The sequence below is a fragment of the Dromiciops gliroides genome, chromosome 2 (genome assembly GCF_019393635.1).
Source record: "Dromiciops gliroides isolate mDroGli1 chromosome 2, mDroGli1.pri, whole genome shotgun sequence".
NCBI lineage: Eukaryota > Metazoa > Chordata > Mammalia > Microbiotheria > Microbiotheriidae > Dromiciops > Dromiciops gliroides.
Genome location: NC_057862.1, coordinates 483,756,620 through 483,782,166, shown reverse-complemented (window position 1 = coordinate 483,782,166; position 25,547 = coordinate 483,756,620). Strand labels below are relative to the sequence as shown.

The following is a 25,547-nucleotide window of genomic DNA, read 5'->3' as shown; positions in this document are numbered from 1 at the left end:
GAGTGAGAAGAAAAATTGGAAGTGTTGATATAGACAGCCTTCTCATTGAATTTAGCCACAAAAAGGAGAAGAGATATGGGATGATAGCTAGCAAGAATGGATGGATCAATTGAAGGTTTTTGAGGACTGAGTGAACCCAGTCCCTACATGATTCCTCCCCCCAAACTTTGTGAATAGTAAAAATGGCAGTGAATTGTGAGAACAAGGATGGTGGTAGGAATCTAAGCTAAGGCTTGACAATGCAAGAACAGCAATAGGATAAAGGGGCAAGAGACTCTAGAGAAGAGTACAGTATGGAGCTGAAGTGCTTCACCAAGAGCTTAGAATGGGAAAGGATGAGAGTGTAGTTGGAGCAGAAGTGATGGTCTGGGAAAGAACAGGCTTAAGCTATTAGAGGTTATGGTGAGGATAAAGAACAGGGTTTGGGTTTGAGGGCATATTCATATCGATGGATATTTTATGTTAAGGTGTTAAAGTATATACATGATCAATGAAAATATATTGTAACCATTTAAGTTCTTACCATGTGGCAGTCATTTAGCTAAGTTTTTGGTAGAGAGAGAGAGAGAGAGAGAGAGAGAGAGAGAGAGAGAGAGAGAGAGAGAGAGAGAAAGGGAAGACAACACACAGGTAAATGGTGGTCCTGGAATTTTTGTCTGAAGACTCCCAAGGTCAGTCATTTGATGCCTTTTCCAGAAGCTTTGGTACTATTGATTTGATTACTGCCCCAAGAGCAAGAGGCAGAAAGTAGGGGGTAGGGACAGGAAGTGGTAGCAGGAAAGTGGAGAAATGGCTAGGTGAGTTATGAAGGTGAAGTATGATCTAGAGTCTGTCTAGTTAGAGTGGGCTAATTTACATTCATTCAGTCACTAAGTAGGACCATTGAACCCCCAGGGCTAGAACTCTTAACATAAGTAAATTTCCCCAGTGACTGAGATCATGGTTCCTAAAAACCTGGGCTACAGAAGTTCAATCAATTTTGAATGATGCTGGGCCAGCTGGACAGAATCAAGGTAGAGCTAACATTAACAGGTAGATGGCCAGCATGAATGGCTGGATGTGAAGAGTGTGTATTTGTGTAGATACAAATACTCAACCAGCAAAAGTTGAAATTTAAACATCTACCATTGCTACTATCCAAGGGGAAATATTTCTTTTCTTTATTTTTATATTCTTGTAAAAAAGTTTTTTATAAATTTTTAAAAGTGGTATTTATGTATGTTGGAATTATGAATGAGAGGATTGTTCCAAAGTAGTCAGTAGGGTTATTGTGGAGCATGGCTATGTAGCAGGAGTAGTAGAAGGAGCATTGATTTTGGAGTCAGTGATCTGGGTTTTGAATTCTGGTTTTGCCCTATACTAAATGTGTAACCCCATGAACCTATGGCACAATTCCTCTGGGTCTTGGTTTCCTCAACTTGACAATGAAGGAGTTGTACTCTGTGACTTCTAATTTTCTTCTAGCTGTAAGTCTTTGATCCTCTAACCCATATAGTTTGGTTACATCTATGCATAATATCCTTCCAAAACAAAATTTATAACTCTCCCACCTACATAACTACCAGCTAGTTCAGGTTTTTATTACCTCTTCCCTGGAGTCTTATGATGACCATTTATTTATTTCCCTGCTTCCAGTCTCTGCTCCTCTCTGATTTATCTATCACATAGCTACCAAGTTAATATTTCTAATACATTGTCTTACTGTATTTCTCCCTTTATCAAAAAAGTCACTTGCACCCTATTGACACTAGGATAAAATGCAACTTAACTTGGCATCTCAAGCTCTGTACAATCTGTTTGCCACCTACCTTTTTAGAATTATTTCATATCACTCCTCTTCACTTTATGTTCCAGCCAAACAGGCCTATTAGCTGTTCAGTGAATTCAGCTTTTTAGTGTTTATCTCTATGTTGTCCTTCTGTCCCTGTCCCCCATCCTCCACCCCAAATGGCCCAGAGGTTGGTGTTCTCTCATTCATGAAATTACCTTGTACTTATCTATTAATACCTTGTATCTTCCAGTAAACTATAAACTCCCTCATGATAGATATGGTTTCATTTTGGTCTTTGTATTCCCAGTTCCTATTATAGGGCCTGGCACATAGTAGGTACTTAAAAGTGTTTATTGAATAATAACTGTTGAATAATAATAAGATTCGCCCCCTCCATAGGGGGAAAAGGATACTGAGGAGGGATCAGACAAATCGGAGGAAAATCAGGAGAGAGTAGTGTCATAAGACAATACAAAGACTAGAGTAGTAAAGATTAGAGAAAGGTAGTTTTTACTGATGAAATTTCTTTTTCCATTCAAGATTATACCCAAACTGTCAGTTCCAATTGTATTGTCCTTAGCAGAGTAAGAAAAATTATCATTATTCGGCCACATACTTGGAAGATGAAATTTACCTTTGGTTGTTGCTATAGGTAAATGGTTCCCCATTCTTCTTTTTTCCCCTCATAGTCCCTAATTTCTGACTCTGGACCTTCTCCAAATATTAATCATATCATTTTAATAAATCCTTGGCCAGTGCTGAGTTATGCTTCACTCTAGGGATTATTGAAAAATCTTTAGGTAGAATGTTAGACAGCTAACCAGCTGAGAAATCAAAAGGGTCATGACATTTTTTGAGGTGGGTGTCAGAGAGCTGAAGAATAGAAGGAATGGAGAGAATAGGATGTGTGGGGAAGATATTCAGTTCTATGATTCTTGCTGTGTCAAAGTGAATTCCAAAGCCAGGTGTTATTTTGGGATTAGCTGCATTTGGGGTTATTCATTAAACTTCCTCCTCCGTTGACATATATAATTCCTGCTTGCTGTAGTAATATTACTTTTCAATATCTTTTATTCCTTACTCTCATTTTTATGTCCTAGTAGTAGGCTTGCTTTTGAGTATACATATGTATGTATGTTTATATAATATATATGTATATGCCTACATACATATGTATATGTGTGTATGCACCCAACTGAATGCAGAATTCCAGAGAATAACAAGGAGGGTAAGAAGGCTTTCCTGAATGAACGATGCAAAGAAATAGAAAAAACACAATAGAATGGGAAAGATAAGAGATCTCTCCAAGAAAATTAGAGATATCATGTGAAGGTTTCATACAAAAATGGGCATGATAAAAGACAAAAATGGTAGGGATTTAACAAAGCAGAAAAGATTAAGAATAAATGACAAGAACACACACACACACACATACACACACAAACACAGACAAATGAGGTGCTTAACCAAAAATATACATCCAGTGAATATTTAGAGAATTCCAAGCCTAGAGGATTCTCAGAGATTCTCTATTTCACTTCCTCCATTTTAGATGGACTTACCGTAAAGGAAGGAGTGATGGGTCTAGAGTCTTGAGTGAGTTCTCTCTTTATATCCTTCCTGATTAGCTTACTAGTTTGATGTCTCCATAAATAAGCATAATTATGCTTGTGCTACAGTAGTATGTGAATTATGTGGGAAAAAGTGACAAAATTAAATTTATTGACTTTTACAACAAACCTTATAACTTATATATTAAACTTTTAATGTATATTATTTTTCTTCAGCCACCTGTCCTTCATGAGTTCACAAGATTTTGTCACATATTTTAAAATTCTCCGCATTTTTGTAATTTTGTATGTTAAGTGCTTTTGAGTGTGTGGGGGGGGTTTGCGGGGTAATGAGGGTTAAGTGACTTGCCCAGGGTTGCACAGCTAAGTAAGTGTCAAGTGTCTGAGGTCAAATTTGAACTCAGGTCCTCCTGAATCCAAGGCCTATGCTTTATCTACTGCGCCACCTAGCTGCCCCTTGTTAAGTGCATTTTTGATGAAAATTCCATGTTTGCAAGTCTGTCCCTTGATGATATCCCCTAAATTTTCAATGGAGTTTAAATCAAGAGAGTTTTAAAGTTATTAAAGCTTAAAACTGAACTTAGACATTTAGGTTACCCTTTATTTTTCAGAGTTCATCATTCCCTTACTGGGGACAAGACTTGCAGTCCCAGTGGAAGTAGAAAGTCTTCCAAACATTTTTGGTAAATATTTTATAGAAATGATGATGTCAAGATCCTCACAGGCTTACATGAACTTCTGACAGTTTGGGTATAATCTTGAATGGAAAAAGAAGTTTCATCAGTAAAAACTACCTTTCTCTAATCTTTACTACTCTAGTCTTTGTATTGTCTTATGACACTACTCTCTCCTGTTTTTCCTCTGATTTGTCTGATCACTCCTCAGTATCCTTTGCTGTGTCTTCATCCAGGTCACATTCAGTAAAGGTATGTGTTCCCTAAGGCTCTGTCCTGGGTCCTTTGGTCTTCTTCCACAATACTACTTCATTTGGTGGTCTCCTCATCTCTCTTCAGATCTACTTTCTCTCTTCTAACCTCCTATATCCATCTTCCTATTAAACATCTTAAACTGGATAACCTGTAGAAATCTCTATTTCTAAACTAAAAGCAACATATCTAAAACTGAACTCATCTTTTCTTCAAGATCTTAATGTTCCTATTACTGTGAAGGGTACTGCTATTTTCCCAGTTGGCCAGGATTGCAGCCTCAGTGCTGTCTGTGCTCCTTACTTTCTCTCATTCCCATATCCAATTTGCCAAATCCTATCGATTTTACCATTGTAACATATCTTTCATGCACCCTCTTCTTTGCTGCTACATTTTTACCACACTGTTGTGGTACAAAAATTTCTAAGTTGCAGACAAAGAAAAAACCAGTCTCCAAGCCAAAAAAAAAAAAAAAAAGGTTTATTGAGAGAGGGATCCTGACTTACAATAAAGCTAGTCTCAGGTCAGGTCTGGGACCCAAAGACCTCCAGTCTCAGGACTCAGGAATATTTAAGTTCAATGACTCCTCCCATAATCCAAGTGTTACAAATACAATAAGTATAAAATAAAAAGAAAGAAACCATCAGTCAGATAACAGCATAGTTACTTGCCATTCTATATAATCTACTTAAAATAGCCCTGTTACTAAGTAACAGGCTCATAATATCTATCTGAATACAATTTTGTAATCTTGGATGAAGCCTCTCACTTCTATTCCTCTGAGTTGTTTCCTACTCTCAAGGATTTCTATCATATTGGGTTAAGCGTGACTTTTCAACTTCTTACCAGCTCTGATTGGTCCCTTATAGTTCAGAAGTTTAGGTATCTGACCCTTAAGCTGGTTGGTAGCTATACCTAATTACAATTGGAAGTCATATAGATGGATGCTAGATAAGTGGTAGAGTAGAGAAGTTGACCACATAACATTTGCATTTGCTCTTACCAATATCTTCATTATCATTTCCTTAAGCTACTAAAAAATCCTAAATATTTTAAATCATAGTTTGTAGGCCATAAACTGATTGGTACTGCTGTTAAGTCACATATCTAAGGGACGGGGAAAATCTCACTCACAGTTTCAGGCTCTTATCACCTTGTTCCTGGACTGTTGCAATACTACTGATTGATCTCTCTGCTAAAAGTTTCTTCCCGCCCCTGCCCCCCCCCCCCCCAGTCCATTCTCCAATGATATGACAAATTGACTTTTTTGAAGTATAGGTCTGATCATAAAATCTTTCTGCTTAAAAAATTCCATAGGCTCTTCCACATACTCTTTGATATATTGATACTGAACTTCTTGGTGTTCACTAACATAGAATTGCATCTCTCAGCTCTCAGCATTTTCTCTGACTGTCCTGCATGCCTGGAATGTTCTTCCTGTTAATTTCTACCTACTAACTTTCTTCAAGTCTCAACTAAAAATCCTTCTACAGGAAGCCTTTTCCAATCCTTCTTAATTCTAGTGCCTTTCCTCCACTGATTATTTCTTTTTTATCCCGTATATAGCTTGTTTATACATATTTGTTTGCTTGATTTCTCTCCTATTAATGTAAGCTTTTAGAAGTCAGGGAATGTATTTTTCCTTGCTTTGTATCACCAGCACTTAGCATAATGCCTGGCACATAGTAGATGCTTAATAAAGGCTTCTTGATTTGACATGATAGTATTCATTAGCAACCGTTTTTTTAGTGGGGCAATGGGGGTTAAGTGACTTGCCCAGGGTCACACAGCTACTAAGTGTCAAGTGTCTGAGGCCGGATTTGAACTCAGGTACTCCTGAATCCAGGGCCAGTGCTCTATCCAAAGCGCCACCTAGCTGCCCCCAATTTTTCTTTTTAATGGTCTTCTACCTCTTTTTCTATATTGAAGAAGACTATGCTGCACTTCAGTGGAATCAGTAACAGTTGCTAGGTCCTTCTAAAGGTCTTCACTTATTTCCTAAAGATTGATTAGTCTTTTTTAAAGCAATAATTTTGTCAGGTTTTAATTTTTGATCACTCCCTTATCCTAAGGTGTCAGATCTTGTTTTGTCATAGGTTTAAATTACCCTTGAAACACCTGACTCCCCCTCACCAATAACCTTTGTATTATTTCTAACACTGTTGTGCACTCTTTTAAAACAAGTGTTTATTTCCCCTCCCCCCCCTTCTCTTCTCATCACTGGAAAAAGGAGAAAAGAAATTCTTATAACAAATATTCATAATAAAGTAAAAAAGTTCCCACATTGGTTTTATTAAAAAATGTATGTCTCATTCTAGTGCCTTAATGGACTCATCAACTCTAAGGAGATGGATAGCTTTCTGTGTAATTGGTCTTCTGGAATCATAATTGGTCATTATGTTGACTGGATTTCTTTAGTATTTCAAAGTTTTATAGTGTTGTTATAGTATTAGCATCAGTATAGTATAGTAATATAGTATGGTATTGCTTTACTGGTTCTGCTCACTTCACTGTATTATTTCATACAAATCTTCCCAGATGAATAATAGCATTCCATTATATTAATATATCTTAATTTGTTTATTCATTCCCTGTTTTATGGGCACTTGCTTAGGTTCTAATTCTGTGTGTTTTTTTAAGAGCTATAACCTTATTTGGATCTATTTTTTCAATTCAAGAAAAAAAAATTCATTCAAATGATGAAATTCTTTTGCCAACTATTCCATTGTGAACTTTTTGGTTTGACCTCAGTTTCTGAAGCTTCCTTTCCTTTTCTGCAATCTTTGTAGCTAGCAGCTCAATCAGATCTTCACTCAGCAGTTCTTTTGGAATTCTTTGCATATGTTTCCTTGGAGTAATATCTATTCTTCAAAACCCCAGTATTAGAATGACAGTAAAAGAGATCAATGAAACATGGAATAAAATCCAGCACTAAATTGACCATCTTAAGAAAAATAATTTAAGGTAGGGGAAATCTGATCAATCTGGGTTCATCTAGTCATGGGTCAAATGTTCTCAGTCAACCTAATATCAATAGAAGCACATACTCATGACCATTGCTGTCACAAAATGAAACCATATCAAAAATATTACTTGTTCTGAATAATTTTTAAATCACTGTACCTAAGAGGATTGTGAGGAAAGTACTTCTTCAAACCTTAAAGTATTATAAAGATTTATATTATTAAATGACAATGTGTTGTTTACAAGAAACACATTTGAAGCAGAGAGATACACACAGAATAAAGGTAAAAGGTTAGAGCAAAATATATTCTGCTTCAGCTGAAGTAAAAAAAAAAAGCAGGAGTAGGAATCTTTATCTCAGACAAAGCAAAAGCAAAAATAGACCTAAGTAAAAGAGATAAAGAAATAAACTACATCTTTCTAAAAGGTAACATTGAAAATGAAGTAATATCAATACTAAATATATATGCACCAACTGGTAACTAAAAAAAAAGTGGTAACTAAAAAAGTGGTAACTTCTTAAGAAGTTAAGTGAGTTACAGGAAGAAATAGAAAAACTATATTTGTGGGGGACCTCAGCCTCTCCCCTCAGAGCTAGATAAATCTAATCACAAAATAAATAAGAAAAAAATTAAGTTGGTGAATAGAATTTTAGAAAAGTTAAATATGATAGGTCTCTGGAGAAAACTGAATGGGGATAGAAAAGAATATACCTTTTTCTTGGCGGTACATGCACCTACACAAAAATTGACCATGTATTAGGGCATAAAACCCTCATAGTCAAATGCAGAAAGGCAGAAATAGTAAATGTATCCTTTTCATGATGCATTAAAAATTATGTATAATAAAGGGCAATGGAAAGATAGACCAAAAATTAATTGGAAACTTTACCTTTCATAATTCTATTAATTATCATGGTACAGTACTTAATATATCTGTATTTTAGAACATTTTATGTCTTGCCTAAAGGTTTTATTTTGTGTGTGCCTTTGTTATACAATCTAAGTGAAGTGGATAGGTAGGGACAAATTCACAATATATAAAAATTGTTTTATGAAGAGGTCTGTGGAATGGTTTGCTTTTATAAAGCAACAACTGTCTGTACTTTTAGGATAACTTTGCCTACTTGTGTTTTTCACCAGGCTATCTTCAGAGTTTTCCCCCTCCACTTAATGATGTTTTCTGATGCAGCTGCTTTTCCATTTACATTACTAGTTGGAAGTTAGGTATTTTTACCTGTAGTAGGTGTAAGCTATAAAATTTGTGACCACCTTCTTCCCTTTCCACTATCAAATCCTACAGTGAAGGAGGAAATGAGAGTTTTTATCAGTCTTTTTTTTTTTACCTAACATTTTGTACCTTTATCATGAACACTTATTTTTCCTAATATTTCTGCCTTTAATTCAGATTCATTATGAGTTCCTAGACAAGACACCAAACCTGTTTAGTAGAGACAGAAGGATCATGCGTTGTTGTGACAAAGTTTAAAGTTTTGGAAATCGGAGTTGAAAAATGTATCTCTGCACATAAGGTGGCAGCATGGTATGGGGTAAAGAACCTGTAATTTTTACTAAACCAAGAGACCTGGTTCAAATCCTGCTTGAGCCCATGGCCAGGTCAGTTATTCTCTGAGAGCCTTAGTTTTCTTATCTATAAGATGTGGATAATGATACTTGCAGTAACTACCTCAAAGGGCTGGTATGAGGATTAAATGAGATAAAGTATGTAAAGTTTTTGCAAACTTTAATAATAATTTTTTTTTTTTTTGGTGAGGCAGTTGGGGTTAAGTGACTTGCCCAGGGTCACATAGCTTGTAAGTGTTAAGTATCTGAGGCCGGATTTAAACTCAGGTCCTCCTGAATCCAGGGCCAGTGCTCTATCCACTGCACCACCTAGCTGCCCCAGTTTTTTGCAAACTTTAAAGGTATTATATCATGTCATGTGTTGTTATTAGGATGTTCCATTTGTAGAAGCCAAGAACTGGTAAGAAATTGAATTTGTGGTAATATTATGACTACATTATCTTCAGAACTCTTTGTCTCAAATCCAATTGCGTTATTATTCTGCCTTTTTGCTTGACAAATGCAACCTAATCTACTCTATTGTTACTTTTCCTGAAATTTCCATTTTAACATATTTTTTACTTTTACACATGATTTAATTTCTTTCTGTACTGGAGGTAGAGCCAGAGGATATAAGTTCAAATCCTGGATCTGCTACTTAGTCCTTGTGTGAATTTGGGAAATTCACTTAACTTCTCTGCTTCTGATTTTCCTGATATATAAAATGAAACAGTTGAGCCAGATAATGTCTTTGCTCCCTTCTACCTCTAAATTCTATTATTCAACTATAATATTCAGTTTTTAAAAAAATGAGATGTCTTATAGAATTCTAACTTACATTGACTATAATTTTTTTCCTTTTCTCAAGGATTTGGAATGCATTAACAGATAATTATGGTAATGTGATGCCAGTAGATTGGAAGTCATCCCATACCAGAACTTTGCATTTGCTCACCTTGAACCTCTCTGAAAAGGGGGTAAGTCCTGGTTTATCCCATTTATTTTCTCATTATCTTATTTTCAAAAATTGATATTAAAGCCTTAAGCCTCTAAAGCAGTAGATTTCTGATTTATATAAATATTTCACAGCTGAATTAGAAACACTTTAAACTACAAATGCACAGTTGTGCTCCACTCCAAAGTTAAAGAATTTGGAAGCATCTAGTATTGCCATCTTGTCCCATAAGCTACCACAACTTCTTATCTTGTGCTATTTATATGTATGTATTCCCATAAATCCAACTGATCTCCAAATATTATGTGGATACCATTACACCAACCAGGCTGTTTATATATTATGTTTTGCTATTGTTTCCTGAACAGCCTTCTTTTTCTGTCCTTGCATCTCTTGGTTGATCTTTTATGCTGCTTCTTGTTTATAGTATGGCATTGACAATATAGCGTAGCTTTATGCCCCCACTGTGCATTTCTCCATTGACCTTTGGGTCACTAGCAATTGAATTTTGTGGAAATTGTGGTAGTCCATGATTCTAAGCACATAGTATCACTGGAATTAAAAACAAATTTTTATTTGTTTGTTTTTTCCAAGAGAACCTTGGGGTCATTTAAAGTAACATTCAGTTTCCCAAATGCCATACACACCATTCAGTGCATCTTCTTAATTTCTAGACCCAGATTGTTGTCCATCTGTGATATATAGCCAAGACATATTTACTAATTGACTAATGTTATAAATTAGCTGTTCACCTGAGTATCATAGTTTAGATAATACATTTTTTAGTTACATTTCAACAAAAGGCTAATAAACAACAATGGTGAACGCTTTATGCTAGACCAAAGCAGCTCACTTTTGATGCATTAAGTGATAATACTTAGTAAGAATATCAGCTACTGCTTAAATGTACTTTAAGTTTGGAACAAGTGCTAACACGGTATAATCTATTTATTAATTATGCGATTATTGTTAAACTTGAGCCAGAATGTAAGCCGCTTAAGGCCAGGGACTGTTTTGTTTTTGTTTTTATATCCTTAGAGCCTAACGCAATTCCTTGTACATAGCAAGTGATTAATAAATGTTTGTGGGTCTGAATTTCTTGGAGAAGAGAAGACTTGGGGTGGGGAGAGTATTTGATTGTTGTTTTAAAGTATAGAGAAAGGATTAGATTTCTTCTGTTGGACACCAAGATGAGGAACTAGCAACAATGGGAGAACAATTTCAACTTGATGTCAACATCCTAACAATTACAGCTGTTAAAAAGTTGAATGAATTGCCTCAAGAAGTGTCAGGTATCCCCTTCTTGGAGGATTTCAAATAGAGACTGTAAGACCAATTGTCATGTATATTATACCAGATCTTTCTTTTGTGTATGTGTTGGAATGGGTGGCTGCTGAGGTTCCTTACAGCCATCAAATTTTGTGATTTTGTGATTGTGTAAGTTAGAGGTGAGGAGGGTATATATTCTGGGTATAAGGATAGTTAGTGCAAAGGCATGGAGATTGGAAATAGAGTTCAGGATGTGAGGAACAAAAAGAAGGCCCATTTGGCTGAATTACAGAGCGCAAGAAGGAAAGTTATATATAATGAGGTTTCTTTGAACCTTTTATGTTTTGTTTCTTAAGGTATTCCATTAAATTTCTTTACTATAATTTGTTCAACCATTTTCCAGTTGACAACTTTGAATCTCTGAATATCCGAATATCCTCATAACCAATGGCTATACTGTACTGTATTATAATACTGGTCCTATATGGGGAGTTGGAATACTCCTTGGTCACCACTGTCACTTCCTTTGAAGCCTACTTCCAGCAACACTTCTTTCTTCAAAGTCCACTCAATCAAAATTTTTCATTCAATTCAATTTGTGGTAGCTTTAGTATACTGACCCTTCAGGTTATTTTCCCACATTTTTCAGAGTTCACCAGGTGGGTCCATAGCTTGTTTAGTCATTCCCCAATTGATGGGCATTCCTTCGATTTCCAATTCTTAGCTGCCGCAAAGAGTTCCTATAAATATTTTTTGTATAATTTTTTTCCTTTTCTCTTTTTCACAGTTATTATTGTTAACTGTTTCCCTCTATTCTATTCCCTTCGAATGATGTTTACTCTATTATCTATCTTCTTTCACCCTATCCCTCCTAAAAAAGGATTTGCTTCTGACTGCCCCCTCTCCCAATATGCCCTCCCTTCTTTCACCCCTCCCTCCTTAACCCCTTCCTCTCTTACTTTCCTGCAGGGTTAAATAGATTACTCCACCCAATTGAGTGTATATGTTAATCCCTCCTTGAGCCAACTCTGATGAGATTAAGATCTTTGAGCTAATTCTTATGAGTATAAGGCTCATTCATTGCCCCACTCCTCCCCCCCATCTCTACCCCCATTCTATAAGCCCTTTCCTGTTTCTTTCATGTGGTATTTCACCCCATTCTACCTCTCCCCTTCCCCCTCCCCCAGTGCAATCCTCTCACCCATCAGTTCTACCCTAAAGATGTCATCATGGGGTAGTTAAGTGGCACAGTGGACAAAGACCTGGACCCAGGAGGACCCAAGTCCAAATCCGGCCCCAGACACTAGACACTCACCCACTGCTCGACCCCAGCATGTCACCCAACTCTACCTATCCCACCCCAACACTCAAAAAGATTAACAAAAAATAAATACTTAACAGATATCATCCCTTCATAATAAATTCCCACCTGTGCCCTCTGTCTAAATTTATTTCTATCATCTGCCCTAATACTGAGAAATTTCTTATGAGTTAGATGTATCATCTTCCCATGTAGGAATGTAAACAGTTTAACCTTTTAACATCCCTCTTAATTTATTTTTCCTGTTTACCTTTTTATGCTTCTATAGGGTCTTGTATTTGAAAGTCAAATTTTCTATTAAGTCCAGGACTTTTCACCACTATGATGAGTAAAACTAAATGTGTGGTCACCTTTTTTCTGCCCCCAGTGTGTGGGGGGAAACTAGCTAGGGTTTACTTATGTTAGAAGCATTAGTACCAGTTTTGGGCATTAAGTATTTATTAAAGAGTAAAGAGAGAACACCTGGGTCAGAAGCCTATCTATCCTATTGGAGAGATAAGGGTTCAACCTGGGCTCCTTCTTCCCAATCTTCCACCATGAGGATGTTTGGGAACCTCACTGAGAGAGGAAACAGCTCTTCTCCTTCCTGCCTCCCTCCCCTGGAAGAGGCCATCCTTGAAGCTGATTGGTCAGTGTCACCCAAATCCCTTGCTTCACTGGACTTGAGGGTGGTCTCCTTGTTGAGTTCAAAGTCCTTAGCTTCTGAGAACAATTCCCTATTGAGGGCTGGGCCAGGTGTGGTTTCAATTTAATTAATTTTAAGTAGGTTAATAAGCAAAGTCTATCACTCTCAGTCAGTTTCACTTAATTCAGTCTAGATTAATTTCCTCTGGTTGGGGCCTTTGGGTTTTGACAAAAAGCCCATTATATTTTACATTATGAATACCTAGAAGTCCTCTTTTTTGTTGAAGTCCCATTTTTTCCCCTGGAAGATTATAATCAGTTTTGCTGGGTAGGTGATTTTTGGTTATAATCCCAATTCCTTTGCCCTCTGGAATAACATATTCCATGTGCTCTGGTCCTTTAATGTGGAAACTGCTAGATCTTGTGCTATCCTGACTGTGGCTCCACAGTACTTGAATTATTTCTTTCTGACTGCTTGCAATATTTTCTCCTTGACCTGGGAGCTCTGGAATTTGGCTATAATGATTCTGGGAGTTTTCATTTTGGGATCTCTTTCAGGAGGTGATCAGTTAATTCTTTTGATTTCTATTTTACCTTCTGCTTCTAGAATATCAGGGAAAATTTCCCTGATAATTTCCTGGAAGATGATGTCTAAGCTCTTTCTTTGATTATGGTTTTCAGGTAATCCAGTAATTTTCATATTATCTCTCCTGGATCTATTTTCCAGGTCAGCTGTTTTTCCAAGGAGATATTTCCCATTGCCCTCTATTTTTTTATTCATTTGGATTTCCTTTCTTGTGTCTTGATTTCTCATAAAGTCATTAGCTTCTATTTGCTCAATCCTAATTTTTTTAAAAAAATTTCATTTATTTGTTTGTTTGTTTGTTTATTTATTTATTTATTTGGTGAGGTAATTGGGGTTAAGTGACTTGCCCAGGATCACACAGGTAGTTAAGTGTCAAGTGTCTGAGGCCAGATTTGAACTTAGGGCCTCCTGATTCTAGGGCTGGTGCTCTATCCACTGTGCCACCTAGCTGCCCCTCAATCCTAATTTTTAAGCAATGCTTTTCTTCAAAGAGCTTTTGTACCTCCTTTTCCCTTTGGCCAATTTGGCTTTTCAAGCTGTTGATTTTTTTCCATGACCCTCCTTTATCACTCTCATTTCTCTTTCCATTTTTTCCTCTACCTCTCTTCCTTTTCCCTCTCCTCTATTTATCTTCTTTGTCCTTTTTGAGTGCTTCTATGGACTGGGACCAATTAATATTTTTCTTAGAAGCTTTGGATGTAGTAGTCCTGATGTTGCTATCGTCTTCTGAGGGTTCACCTTGATTTTCCTTGTCACTAAGGAAACTTTCTATGGTTTGTATCTGTCTCTGTCTGCTAATCTTGCTTATTTTTTACTTGACTTTTAAATCCTTCTTAAAGTGGGGAACTGCTTCCAGGATTAACTCTCCCAAGCTTCAGGGGTTCTAAGGTGGTATGATTTATGGAGGGGCAGGTTCTTCACTCACCTGGCCTGTTCTCTGGTCTGTAGATAACCCTAGGCCAACTTGCTAATTATCCAGGCAGCAAAACTTTGTGTGCTGTGGTTGTTAGCACCTATGAGCCTGTACCCCTCCCCAGCCTGGGCCACCGCTACTCAAGCCTACTTCCTGGTTCCCAGCAGGGGTGAAACTTCCAAGTTCCACCTCAGTGCCAGCCGAGGCCCCTGTAATCTTGCCCCGGCTGACTGTTTAGCCCTCTCATCAGACTGTGAGCTTAGTTCCAGACGACACTGGTGCTACAGCTGATTCAGAGGCTCCGGGGGGGTCTCTTTCTCTGGTGGGGCCTGCCTGGGACTGGATCTGTGTCACCGTGACCTCGGGGTTGGGCTCCACCTCTGCTCTGGCACAGCAGTCTCCTCCTTTTGACCTTCTAAGCCATCTCTGCCTGGAAAATGATCTCAGCCCATTCTTTTGTGGGTTCTGTTGCTGCTCCAGGAATTGTCCCATGTCATTATTTGGAGGTTTTTTGGAGACATCATGTTATGAGTTCTGAGAGCTTACTGCCTTTTCTCCACCATCTTGGCTTCACCCTGGAAATTTCTCAATGATCTCTCTCTCTCTCTCTCTATTTTTTTGGTGAGGCAATTGGGGTTAAGTGACTTGCCCAGGGTCACACAACTAGTAAGTGTTAAGTGTCTGAGGCCGGATTTGAACTCAGGTACTCCTGACTCCAGGGCCAGTGCTCTATCCACTGTACTACCTAGCTGCCCCCAATGATCTCTTAATGGCCAAATCTGAAGATCTTTTATCAGTCTTCATCTTCCTTAATCTTTGTGCTGCATTGGCACTATTTCCTGGATACTCTCTCCTCTCTGGGCTTTAAAGACTCTCCTCTCAATTGGTTCTTGTAATTGTCTGATTCTTCTACAGGTTCTTTTGCTGGCTTGTCATACATGTCCATCAAGATTTTATCCTAGGCCCTCTTTCTTCCTGTGTGATTTTGGTAACCTCATAAACTCCCATGGATTTAACTGTCAACTTTATGCAGATGACTTCTATACATACATATATACATGAACTCCCTGAAACCTCCTGCCTTTCTCCTCAGGATATCACATGTCTTGCTAGCCTATCTATGGGTGGCTATTACTTTTTTTTTTTAACCCTCACATCCCTAAACAGAGCAGAGGCAGCCAGTTGTGCAGTAGGTAGCGTGTTAGGCTTGGAGTCAGGAAGATCTGAATTAAAATTTGGCCTCAGACACTAACTGTGTGACCCTGGGCAAGGTACTTAACCCTGTTTGTCTCAGTTTTCTCATTTGTAAAAAAGAGCTGGAGAAGGAAATAGCAAACTGCTTTAGTATCTTTGCCAAGAAAACCTCAAGAGGGCTCATGGAGAGTTGGACACAACTGAAAAATGACTGGACAACAAGATAAGATAAAGAGGGTCAGGAGGAAAAGTTGACATATTTCTTGTTCCTTATTGCTATTTTCAGACCCTTTCTTTGTCATTATCACTCAGAAACCACCTCTCTTTCTTCAAAATTTATTCTATCCTGTCCAGATTCTTCTTCCTGTCATCTGGAGACATCTAAGTCATTCTTCCTTTTTCACAACCCGCAAATAAGTTTAGTACTTGGCTCATAAACTTTTTTTTCTTTTTTTGCTGCAAGGCAGTGAGGGTTAATTGTCTTGCCCAGGGTCACACAGCTAGTGTCAAGTGTCTGAGACCAGATTTGAACTCAGGTCCTCCTGAAACTAGGGTCCGTGCTTTATCTACTGCACCACCTAGCTGCCCCATATAAACTCTTTATCCACTCCTACCTCAACTTGCTTTGAACATTCTTATCTCCTTGATCCTTAAGCTTTTCAACTCCTATAACCTGTCTCTTTCTCTAATTAAGGCAGATAACTTAGTGGCCTGAGGAATTTTAATTGCCATTGGCATCTAGGTAACTGTTATTGTTAAATTTAGCCATATTACTTGATTTTTGAAAGAAGGTACAACACTGACTTCTGCTAACCTTTATGGTTACAACATTTATGGAAAAGAAAATTATGTAATTTGAATCCCTGTCATTGAAGGACATTTGATTTTCTAAAGTGAGAAAAATCATTCAGAAAAGTCAAGGCATATTGAATTTCCATTTCAATTTTTAAATAATTAAAATTCAAGATGTTGTATTATAATGATGGGTTGTTTCAAGAGCAAGACAACTGTTACATTCCAGGCATTTACATGAGTGTATTTTTTTTTGTTTTGGTGGCTCTTAAATTTCATTCAAGGAAACAGCATTACCAGTTCTGTCTATAACTCTGACACAGGATTCGATAATGGAAATGCTTGGCAAGTATAAAGGAACATTTAAGCTGAATAATGACACCCATGACATCCAAGGTTACCTTGCAAAGCCTAGAAAGAATTCCTGAAATTAGTATATTACAACCTTGTGTGGAATAAGGGGGAGGGAGCCATTTCACTCATTCTCTGGGAATATGATATGGGATCATTATTTCTGATGCTTTGTCATAATGGGAATGAGTCTGATTGTTGGTATCATGACTTTTAGGAAATGTTGGCATTAGAGTTAAACTATTTGCTATCTTTAAGTAATAAAGATGTTTTAAAATACATGCTTATGTTGATAGATTGCTTGCAAAGCATTTTGACTAGCCTACTCACTGTGCTATGATCTTCCATTCTTTACTGACACAACAGGAGAGAAAATGGGTAGAGTATAAGAGGGATATTGGAGGCACAAAGAGTTGGACACAAATGAGCAACAATAACAACAACATATGATATATGTTTGGTTTGTTTGGTTAAACTATTGGTTACTCTAACTGATTATTACCTTTAAGGCCAGATTAGTTCTGGGGCTGATTTAAGTTTCAGATTCCATTCTAGAGCATATTTTGGTATAGCTTTAGTACTTCAGAATGAGAACTTATATATTGATCAAAACTGAACTCAGCTTCATGAGGAATCTGCATACAAGAAAATGCTCATGAGATAGGACTGGAACTGAATTTAAAAAGTCAAGCGAGAGGAGAATAGAGATAGTATTCAGATGTTTCCACTAATGGTGGACTCACTTATATAGGAATTATGTAGTAGCCAACTTTAGTCAGTTTTGGAAATTTTTGTTTCATACATTTAGTAAAGTATAATAAGGATTGGGAGAGTGGCATGAGGGGAAAAAGGGAATTTATGTTATCTATGTTTTATTTTATTTATTGTATTTTTAGTTTATTTTGTTAAATATTTCCAACTTGCATTGTAATCTTCCAGCTTCCCTGGAAGTGTTGTGGGTAGTGTGACACTTTCGTTTTAGATGATTAATGATAAATGCTACTGTTAATTTCAGTAATGTTGTCATGTGACTTGTTGAAATTTAGGGAAATCCTTTCCTGAGAGAGGAAAGGCTCATCCAAAAAGGCTGAGTGAGTCCAGAAGCAGCAAGCTGGAAACAAATAGTCTTCACTTGTTGATTTTATTTCCCTTGAATTAATGTTTGTATAGCCATTTAAATTTACAAGTATCTAGTTTCTTATTCACCATACACTTCCTACACAAAATAACTGTAACCATCTATCTTTGAACTGTTCTCTTATTATTTTATTAGTTATAATGTATTTCTTTTCCCCCATTACTAGCAGTTAATTTTTTTTCTTTGTCATTTACTTCTGGAGTTTAAAACAATTCTAGTATGTGTTTTCTTCATGTTGAAGTACAGAAACAATGTATAAGTGAATGCTCCCTCTGAATCAATTCAGTTTCATTTCATATTGTTCTTGCTTCTGGATGAAGAATTTCTAGGAAAATGCTTTCCTTCCTGGCTCATTCTCCTACTTCTTCCCCACAAGATTTTTTTTTTAAAATCATAATGCCTTTTTATTTTGTGTTCTTATTTTTAGATAAATGACAATTTGATTCTTGATACTTCAGATGATGAAGAGTTAAGGGAACAACTGGATATGCATTCGATTATAGTCTCCTGCATCAATGATGAACCACTTTTCACAGCAGATCAGGTATGAAGAAAATATTTAGCAATACAAGTCAAAGGAAAGATTGAAAATACCTTTCAATGAATTCTTTAGGAGATTAGTTGTTGGACTTTAATTATTTTAATGTTTTTTTAATTATGTTTATTTCCCAAACTAGAATCAGGAAAATATATACTACGTGGGATCTTTCATATTGAAGGTGTGAGGGCCAAAATTTGATATATGGAGCGTTATTTGGGTGACTAACCTTAATATTGTGGTCCCGGAAATATGAGGGACCTTTTAGGTTCACCTTCCCCTTTGAACTGCCCTTTTTAGATATTTCTCTCAGGCCAATAAGAAAGGAACCTTTAAGCTTTAATTCACAAGAGGATCAGATTTTATTAACTGGGAATTAATTAAACAACAAAGGTGAAACTAATAAAAATCAAAGGTAAGGAAATAGGAAAATAGAAATACAGATAAATACTTTTTTTTTTTAGTGAGGCAAATGGGGTTAAGTGACTTGCCTAGGGTCACACAGCTAGTAAGTATTAAGTGTCTGAGGCTGGATTTGAACTCAGGTACCCCTGACTCCAGGGCCGGTGCTCTATCCACTGCGCCACCTAGCAGCCCCCCAGATAAATACTCTTAACTCTAAACTTAACCTATTCAATCCTCAGACCATTTCCCAGTAAGCTAGTTCAAAGGATTTTAGGGTTTCCTGTAATTAACTCACCAAAACCTGGACAGTCTGCAGTTGCTTGCGCTACTGGGACTGCAGATGCCAGAGAGAGAGGGCAAACTCAGGACACCGCCAGGGGAAAAGACCGAGAGACTGCATTCCAGAAGACGCCTAGCATTCTGGAAGCACCCTCCATCTCCCTTCAGGGAGTGTTCAATCTTCCCCCTCCAGAATGGGAGGTCCTTCAAAAACTGCCTATGGAGAGTTCTCCTTCTGACCTCAGTAGCATATGTAACCTCAGAGTGGGCCAGGTGTGGCCTCTCCCAAATGAGTCAGCTAAAAGCGGCAATATTAATCTTTACCACAAATAATTTTTACCACAAAGGTCTAATTTATAGCATGCTTGGCACTGACACTAGAATCCTGGATTCTAAGTGCTGCTTAGTTTTACTGAAAAGTAGATAAAATACAATAAGCCTACATATGAATATTCAGTTTGATTAAAACATGAATAAAATTCATCAGCATGAGTCAAAAATATAATTTAATGCTTTTGAAAGAAGTGAACATTTTCTGTGAAATGTTACAGAATGCCATTCCTGCTTGCATTTTGAGCCAGCTGGATGTAGTTTTTTCATTTTCTACATATTCTTTCTGCCTCTGATGTACATCAGAATATAGTACAAAGACTTTTTCCTGAAACCATATTTGCCCTGGTTACTGAGGGAATGAATTCTACTATTTTGCATTTTAGGCTGAATATCAGAGGTCATAGAGGAGATAGACTATGACAGAGGTAAAGAAATGTAGTTGAAGTAGAAAGTAGGAAGTATAGTGGTGAGACCTTTTTCTTTTTCTAGGTTATCCTTACATACACTGATAATATATGTAGGGCTGGACTTGGAAAGAAAGTGAATAATGAAAGCAAAATAATTGATGAAAGGTAATTGATTAAATTTTTTAAATCTAATCTTACCTGAAAATACTTTTTGAAAAACTAACATAGTATTATAGGGCTAAATATCATTTAACATTTTGTAATCTTTCAATTGGAATTTTTGACAAATACAATTTAAACCATCTCACAGTCTACCTTAATTTTAAGACTTTTTAGAACAGCTTCCCCCACCCTTTTTAAAGTAAATATATAGAGAACTGAATCAAATTTATAAAAATACAAGTCACTGCCCAATTGATAAATGGTCAAAGGATATGAACAGGCAGTTTTCAGACAAAGGAATCAAAGCTATTTATAGTTATATGAAAAAATGCTCTAAACCATTATTGATCAGAGAAATGCAAATTAAAACAACTCGGAAGTATCACCTCATACCTATCAGACTAGACAATATAACAAAAAAGGAAAGTGTTGGATGTTGGAGGGGATGTGGGCAAACTGAGATGCTAATCCATTGTTGGTGGAGTTGTGAACAGATCCAACCATTCTGGAGAGCAATTTGGAACTATGCCCAAAGGGCTATAGAACTGTGCATACTCTTTGATCCAGCAATACCACTGCTAGGTTTATATCCCAAAGACATCCCAAAAAAGAGAAAAAGACCTATTTATACAAAAATATTTATAGTAGCTCTTTTTGTCATGGCTAAGAATTGGAAAGCAAAGGAATACCCATTAGTTGGAGCATGGCTAATACAAACTGTGGTATATGATTGTGATGGAATATCATTGTGCTATAAGAAATGACAACCAGGATGAAAGGCCTTTAGAAAGACCTGGGAAGATTTATGTAAAGTGATGTATAGTTAAATGAACAGAATCAGGAGAACATTGTGCACAGTGACAGTGATGTTGTTTTATGAAGAACTGTGAATGACTTAACTATTCTCAGCAATACAATAATCTAAGACAATCCCAAATAAATAATGATGAAACATACCATACCCTTCCAAGAAAAGAACTGATATTGATGGAGCACAGACTGAAACTTGCTGTTTTCTACTTTCTTTCATTTTTTTCTTTTATTCAAATTTTTTTATACAAAATAACTAATATGGTAATGTTTTACATAATTGCAGATGGGTAACCTATCTCTGCTTACTGCCTCAGGGAAGGGGAGGGGAAGTTGGGAAGGAGGGATAGAATTTGGAACTTAAAAATAAAAATGCTTTTAAAAAAAGAAGTAACCTGTTAGAATACTTAGCAATGCTTATTATAGCAAAATTCCTTTTTCTAATTAATGTAATCCCTTTTGTTTCAAATTAAATTAATTTAATCCTATTTTGTCCCCTAATGGAGATGGAAGGTAATATTTTATATTTTAACCTTCATAAACTTGGAGAATATTGAATCTTCTCATAGATTTCTTCCCTTCTTCTCAAGGCCCCACCCTATTAAATAATGACAAATTCTTGAATAGTCTTTCCACACGAATATTATTTTTTAACAGGTGTATAACTTTTGTGGCTCTCCATTAACATTTTTCCGAGTTCTTATATCTTGTCTCAGTAGTACATAAAATATTATAGTAAGGACAAAGAATTATGGTAGAACAAAATATTATAGTAAGAGTATGAGAGGGGCAGAGCCAAGATGACAGAGGAAAGGCAATGACTTGCTGAGTGTTCCCCAGGACCTCTCTAAATACTTTCAAATAATGCCACAAGACAATTCCTAGAGCAGCAGAACTCACAAAAAGACAGGGTGAAATAATTTTCTAGCTAAATACAACTTAAATGGTTAGCAGGAAAGGTCTGTTGTACTGAGCTGAGAGTGGAGCACAGGCTGTGCTAGTGCAGACCCAACTCCAACCCCAGCCCCAGCCCCAGCAAACCAGGAGAAGGCCTTGGGAGCCTCTGAATCAGCAGAGGCAATTCCTTCTGGAACTCAGCCCACAGATGGTAAGGGGGTTGAAATGGTCAGAAGGAGATTACAGGGATCTCTGCCAGCACTGAGGCAAGACTCTATTGTTTTGCCCATGCTAGGATCCGGGTCACAGTCTTGGGTGGCAGTCCCAGGCAGGGGAGGAGCTCAAGCACCCTGGAGTGGAGTGGGACTTTGTTCATAGTTCCAGGGCAGAAAAGCAGGCCTACCTTTGCTTGTAGACCAGAGCACAGGCCAGGAGAGTAGTAAACATACCTCTTCTTAACTCATACCGCTTTGGAAGAACTTAAAACTTACAAATTCCCAGAAGTATCTCTGAAAGCAGCTGGACAAAGCCCCTGAAGCTTGGGACAATGTGCCCTCCACCCTGGAAGCAGTGCCCCACTTTAACAAAGAGTTAAAAGTCAAGAAATAGGCTGGGGAAAATGAGCAAACGAAAAAAAATGCTGACCCTAGACAGTTTCCGTGGTGACAAGGAAGATCAACATACATCCTCAGAAGAAGATTAAAAGCCAAAGCTCTTACAGTCAAAGCTTCCAAGAAAAATATGAATTGGCCTCAGGCCATAGAAGGGCTCAAAAGGGACTTAGAAAAGAAAGTTAGAGAGGTAGAAGAAAAAATGGAAAGAGAAATGAGAGTGATGGGAAAAAAATCATGGAAAAAATGTCAATAGCTTGGTAAAGGAAGAAAAAATATACTGAAGAAAATAACACCTTAAAAAATAGAGTCGGCCAAATGCTAAAAGAGTTACAAAAAGCCAATGAGGAAAAGAATGCCTTGAAAAGCCAAATTGGCCAAATGGAAAAGGAGGTACAAAAGCTCTTAGAAGAAAATAACTCCTTAAAAATTAGGATTGAGCAAATGGAAGCTGATGACTTTATGAGAAATCAAGAAAGCAAAACCAAAAGAATAAAAAAATAGAAATAGAACACATTGTGAAATATCTCATTGGAAAAACAACTGACTTGGAAAATAGATCCAGGAGAGATAATCTGAAAATTATTGGACTACCTGAAAGCCATGATGAAAACAAGAGCCTAGACATCATCTTCCAAGAAATAGTCAGGGAAAATTGTCCTGACATTCTAGAACCAGAAGGTAAAATAGAAATTGAAAGAATCCATAGATCACTTCCTGAAAGAAATCCTAAAATGAAAACTCCCAGGGATATTATAACTAAATTCCAGAGCTCCGAGGTCAAGGAGAAAATATTTCAAGCAGCCAGAGAGAAACAATTGCTATGAATGACTTGGCTATTCTCAGAAACATAGTGATCCAAGACAACTCTGATGGACTTAGGAAAAATGTGATTCATCTCCAGAGAAAGAACTGATGGTGTCTGAGTGCAGATTGAAGTATAATTTTTTAGTTTCTTTTTCTTAAGGTTTATTTTGGTTTGTTTTCTTTCACAGTCTAATATGGAAATGTTTTGCATGACCACACACGTATAACTTATATTGAATTGCATGAGTTCTTAAGGGGAGGGTGGGGAGAGAGCAAGGGAGGAAGAGAATTTAGAACATAGTTTTAAAAAATGGACACTAAATTTTTTTTTACATGTAATTGGGGAAAAAATAAAATTCTAAATAATTTTTTTTTAAAATGCAAAAAAAAGTTTGAGTAGAAGTGATCATGTTGGGAGCATCATGTTTACCTTAAAATATAATAGCAAACAATTTTTAAGTTTATATTCTGTAAGTACCTATAAATCTGCTTCTAAGTCTTGCAGAAAATGATTCCCAATCTTGTTTTGGTATGTCTGCTTGAAAAAATTTCTTGTGTCCCCATGTTTTTCACATTTTATATCTAACGTGTATCTAAATATCTCTATCTATCTATCTATCTATCTATCTATCTATCTATCTATCTATCTATCTAACTAACTAACTAACTAACTAACTAACTAACTAACTAACTAACTAACTATATTGTTCCTAAGTGGATAATTTGCCCTGAAGTAACTCCTGTAATGTTTTATTTGAAAGGGTTTTTTTGGGGGGGTCTTTTATATTGTTTGGAATACTCTTATTTTTTTTTTTAATTTGAATGAATAACCATAGATATTTCTTTTGGTAAAATGATGGATGTCTAGATCAAAGCTTCTTAATTTGTGGGTTGTGACCCCATATGAGGTCATGTAACTGAATGTGGAGGTTGTGAAAAATTTGACAACAGTAAAAGGTTGTGTATACCTATTTTATTTACCTTTATATCTGGGGTCGTGTAAAAATTTCTTGGGCGAAAAGAGGTTGCGAGTGGAAAATTTTCAAGAATTTCTGGACTAGATAGTCTCTAAGATTACTTTTAGCTCTAAAAATTTGAGCTATCCTAAGAATTTATTGATGAATATGAAATTGTAGTATGTTGTAAATTTTATATGTTCTAGAATCTTTTTCTTGCTAAACTTTATTAACTGTCAGGTTGGTACATGTATACCAGTATTCATGATTATGACCTGCAGGCTGTTCCAAAGTGTTCTTTGAGTTGTCATAGAAAGATTGTTACATTTACTTTAATTTTGGTGTTAAGTGCATCTTGTTGTATTCTAATTCTTTGAAAACTGATAATTCATTAATAGCATATATAGTTTTTTCCTTTTTTTAATAAAAATAGTTTTTGATTTTTCTTTTTATGTCCCCTTTATTTCTTTTTTATCTATGTTTTATTGTATTTTTATTGATTTGATTGACTATTTCCCAATTACATTTTAATTTTTTTATTTTTTCAAAAATTTAATTAATTAATTAATTAATTTTAGTTTTCAACATTTGTTTAGATAAGATTTCCAATTTCACATTTTTCTCCCCCCCTCCCCCCTCCTCTAGACAGCAGGTAATCTGGTATAGGTTATATATACCTAATAACATTAAACATATTTATGAATTAGTCATGTTATAAGAGAAGAATCAGAGCAAAAAGGAAAAACCTCAAAAAAGAAAAACAACAGCACCAAAAACAAAAGAAATAGTATCGTCCACTTTATTTCTACACATATTTCCCTCTTTTTTATTCAAAATAATACATTTTAACCAAGAATAAGAGAAAAAAAAGCAGGTCAGCAAAACTGACCAATATATAAACCAAATCTGATAGTGTTTCACACCCATTAGTGCCTTTTTATGCAAAGAGAGATTGGAGTTGATTTTTTTTCATCTCTTCCCTGGGACCAGGCTTGGTCATTAGAATCACACAGCATTCAGTTGCCTTTTTTGGTTTGTTTTCTATTTACATTGTTGTAGTTAATGTATATATTGTTTTCCTGTTTCTGATCACTTTTTTTCTTCATCAGTTCATTTAAGGTTCTCATGTTCCTCTGAATTCCTCATGTCTTCATTTCTCTGATACAGTAATTTTGCATTACATTCAAGAACCACAATTTGTTTAGCCATTCTCCATCCAGTGAGCATCTATTTTGTTTGCAGTTTTTGGTTACCTCAAAAAGTTGTGCTATGAATATTTTAGTGCTTATGGGACCATTCTGTCTAACTTCCTTAGGGTACATGCCAAGATCTCTGGGTATGGATATTTTTGTCACTTTTCTAAAGGATAATTCCAAAATTCTTTTCAGAATGGTTGGGCCAGTCC

At 36.4% G+C, this 25,547-nt stretch overlaps 1 protein-coding gene across 3 annotated transcripts in view; it reads left to right on the top strand.

Moving 5' to 3' along the window:
* Positions 1 to 25,547, top strand: part of FEZ2 (fasciculation and elongation protein zeta 2) — a 74,697-nt gene that overhangs the window by 4,673 nt on the left and 44,477 nt on the right. For all 3 annotated transcript variants that reach the window (XM_043988737.1, XM_043988739.1, XM_043988736.1), the window contains exons 2-3: positions 9,663 to 9,771; positions 18,365 to 18,481. In XM_043988737.1, coding sequence (XP_043844672.1) covers positions 9,663 to 9,771; positions 18,365 to 18,481 — 226 coding nt within the window. The remainder of the gene's footprint in view (positions 1 to 9,662; positions 9,772 to 18,364; positions 18,482 to 25,547) is intronic.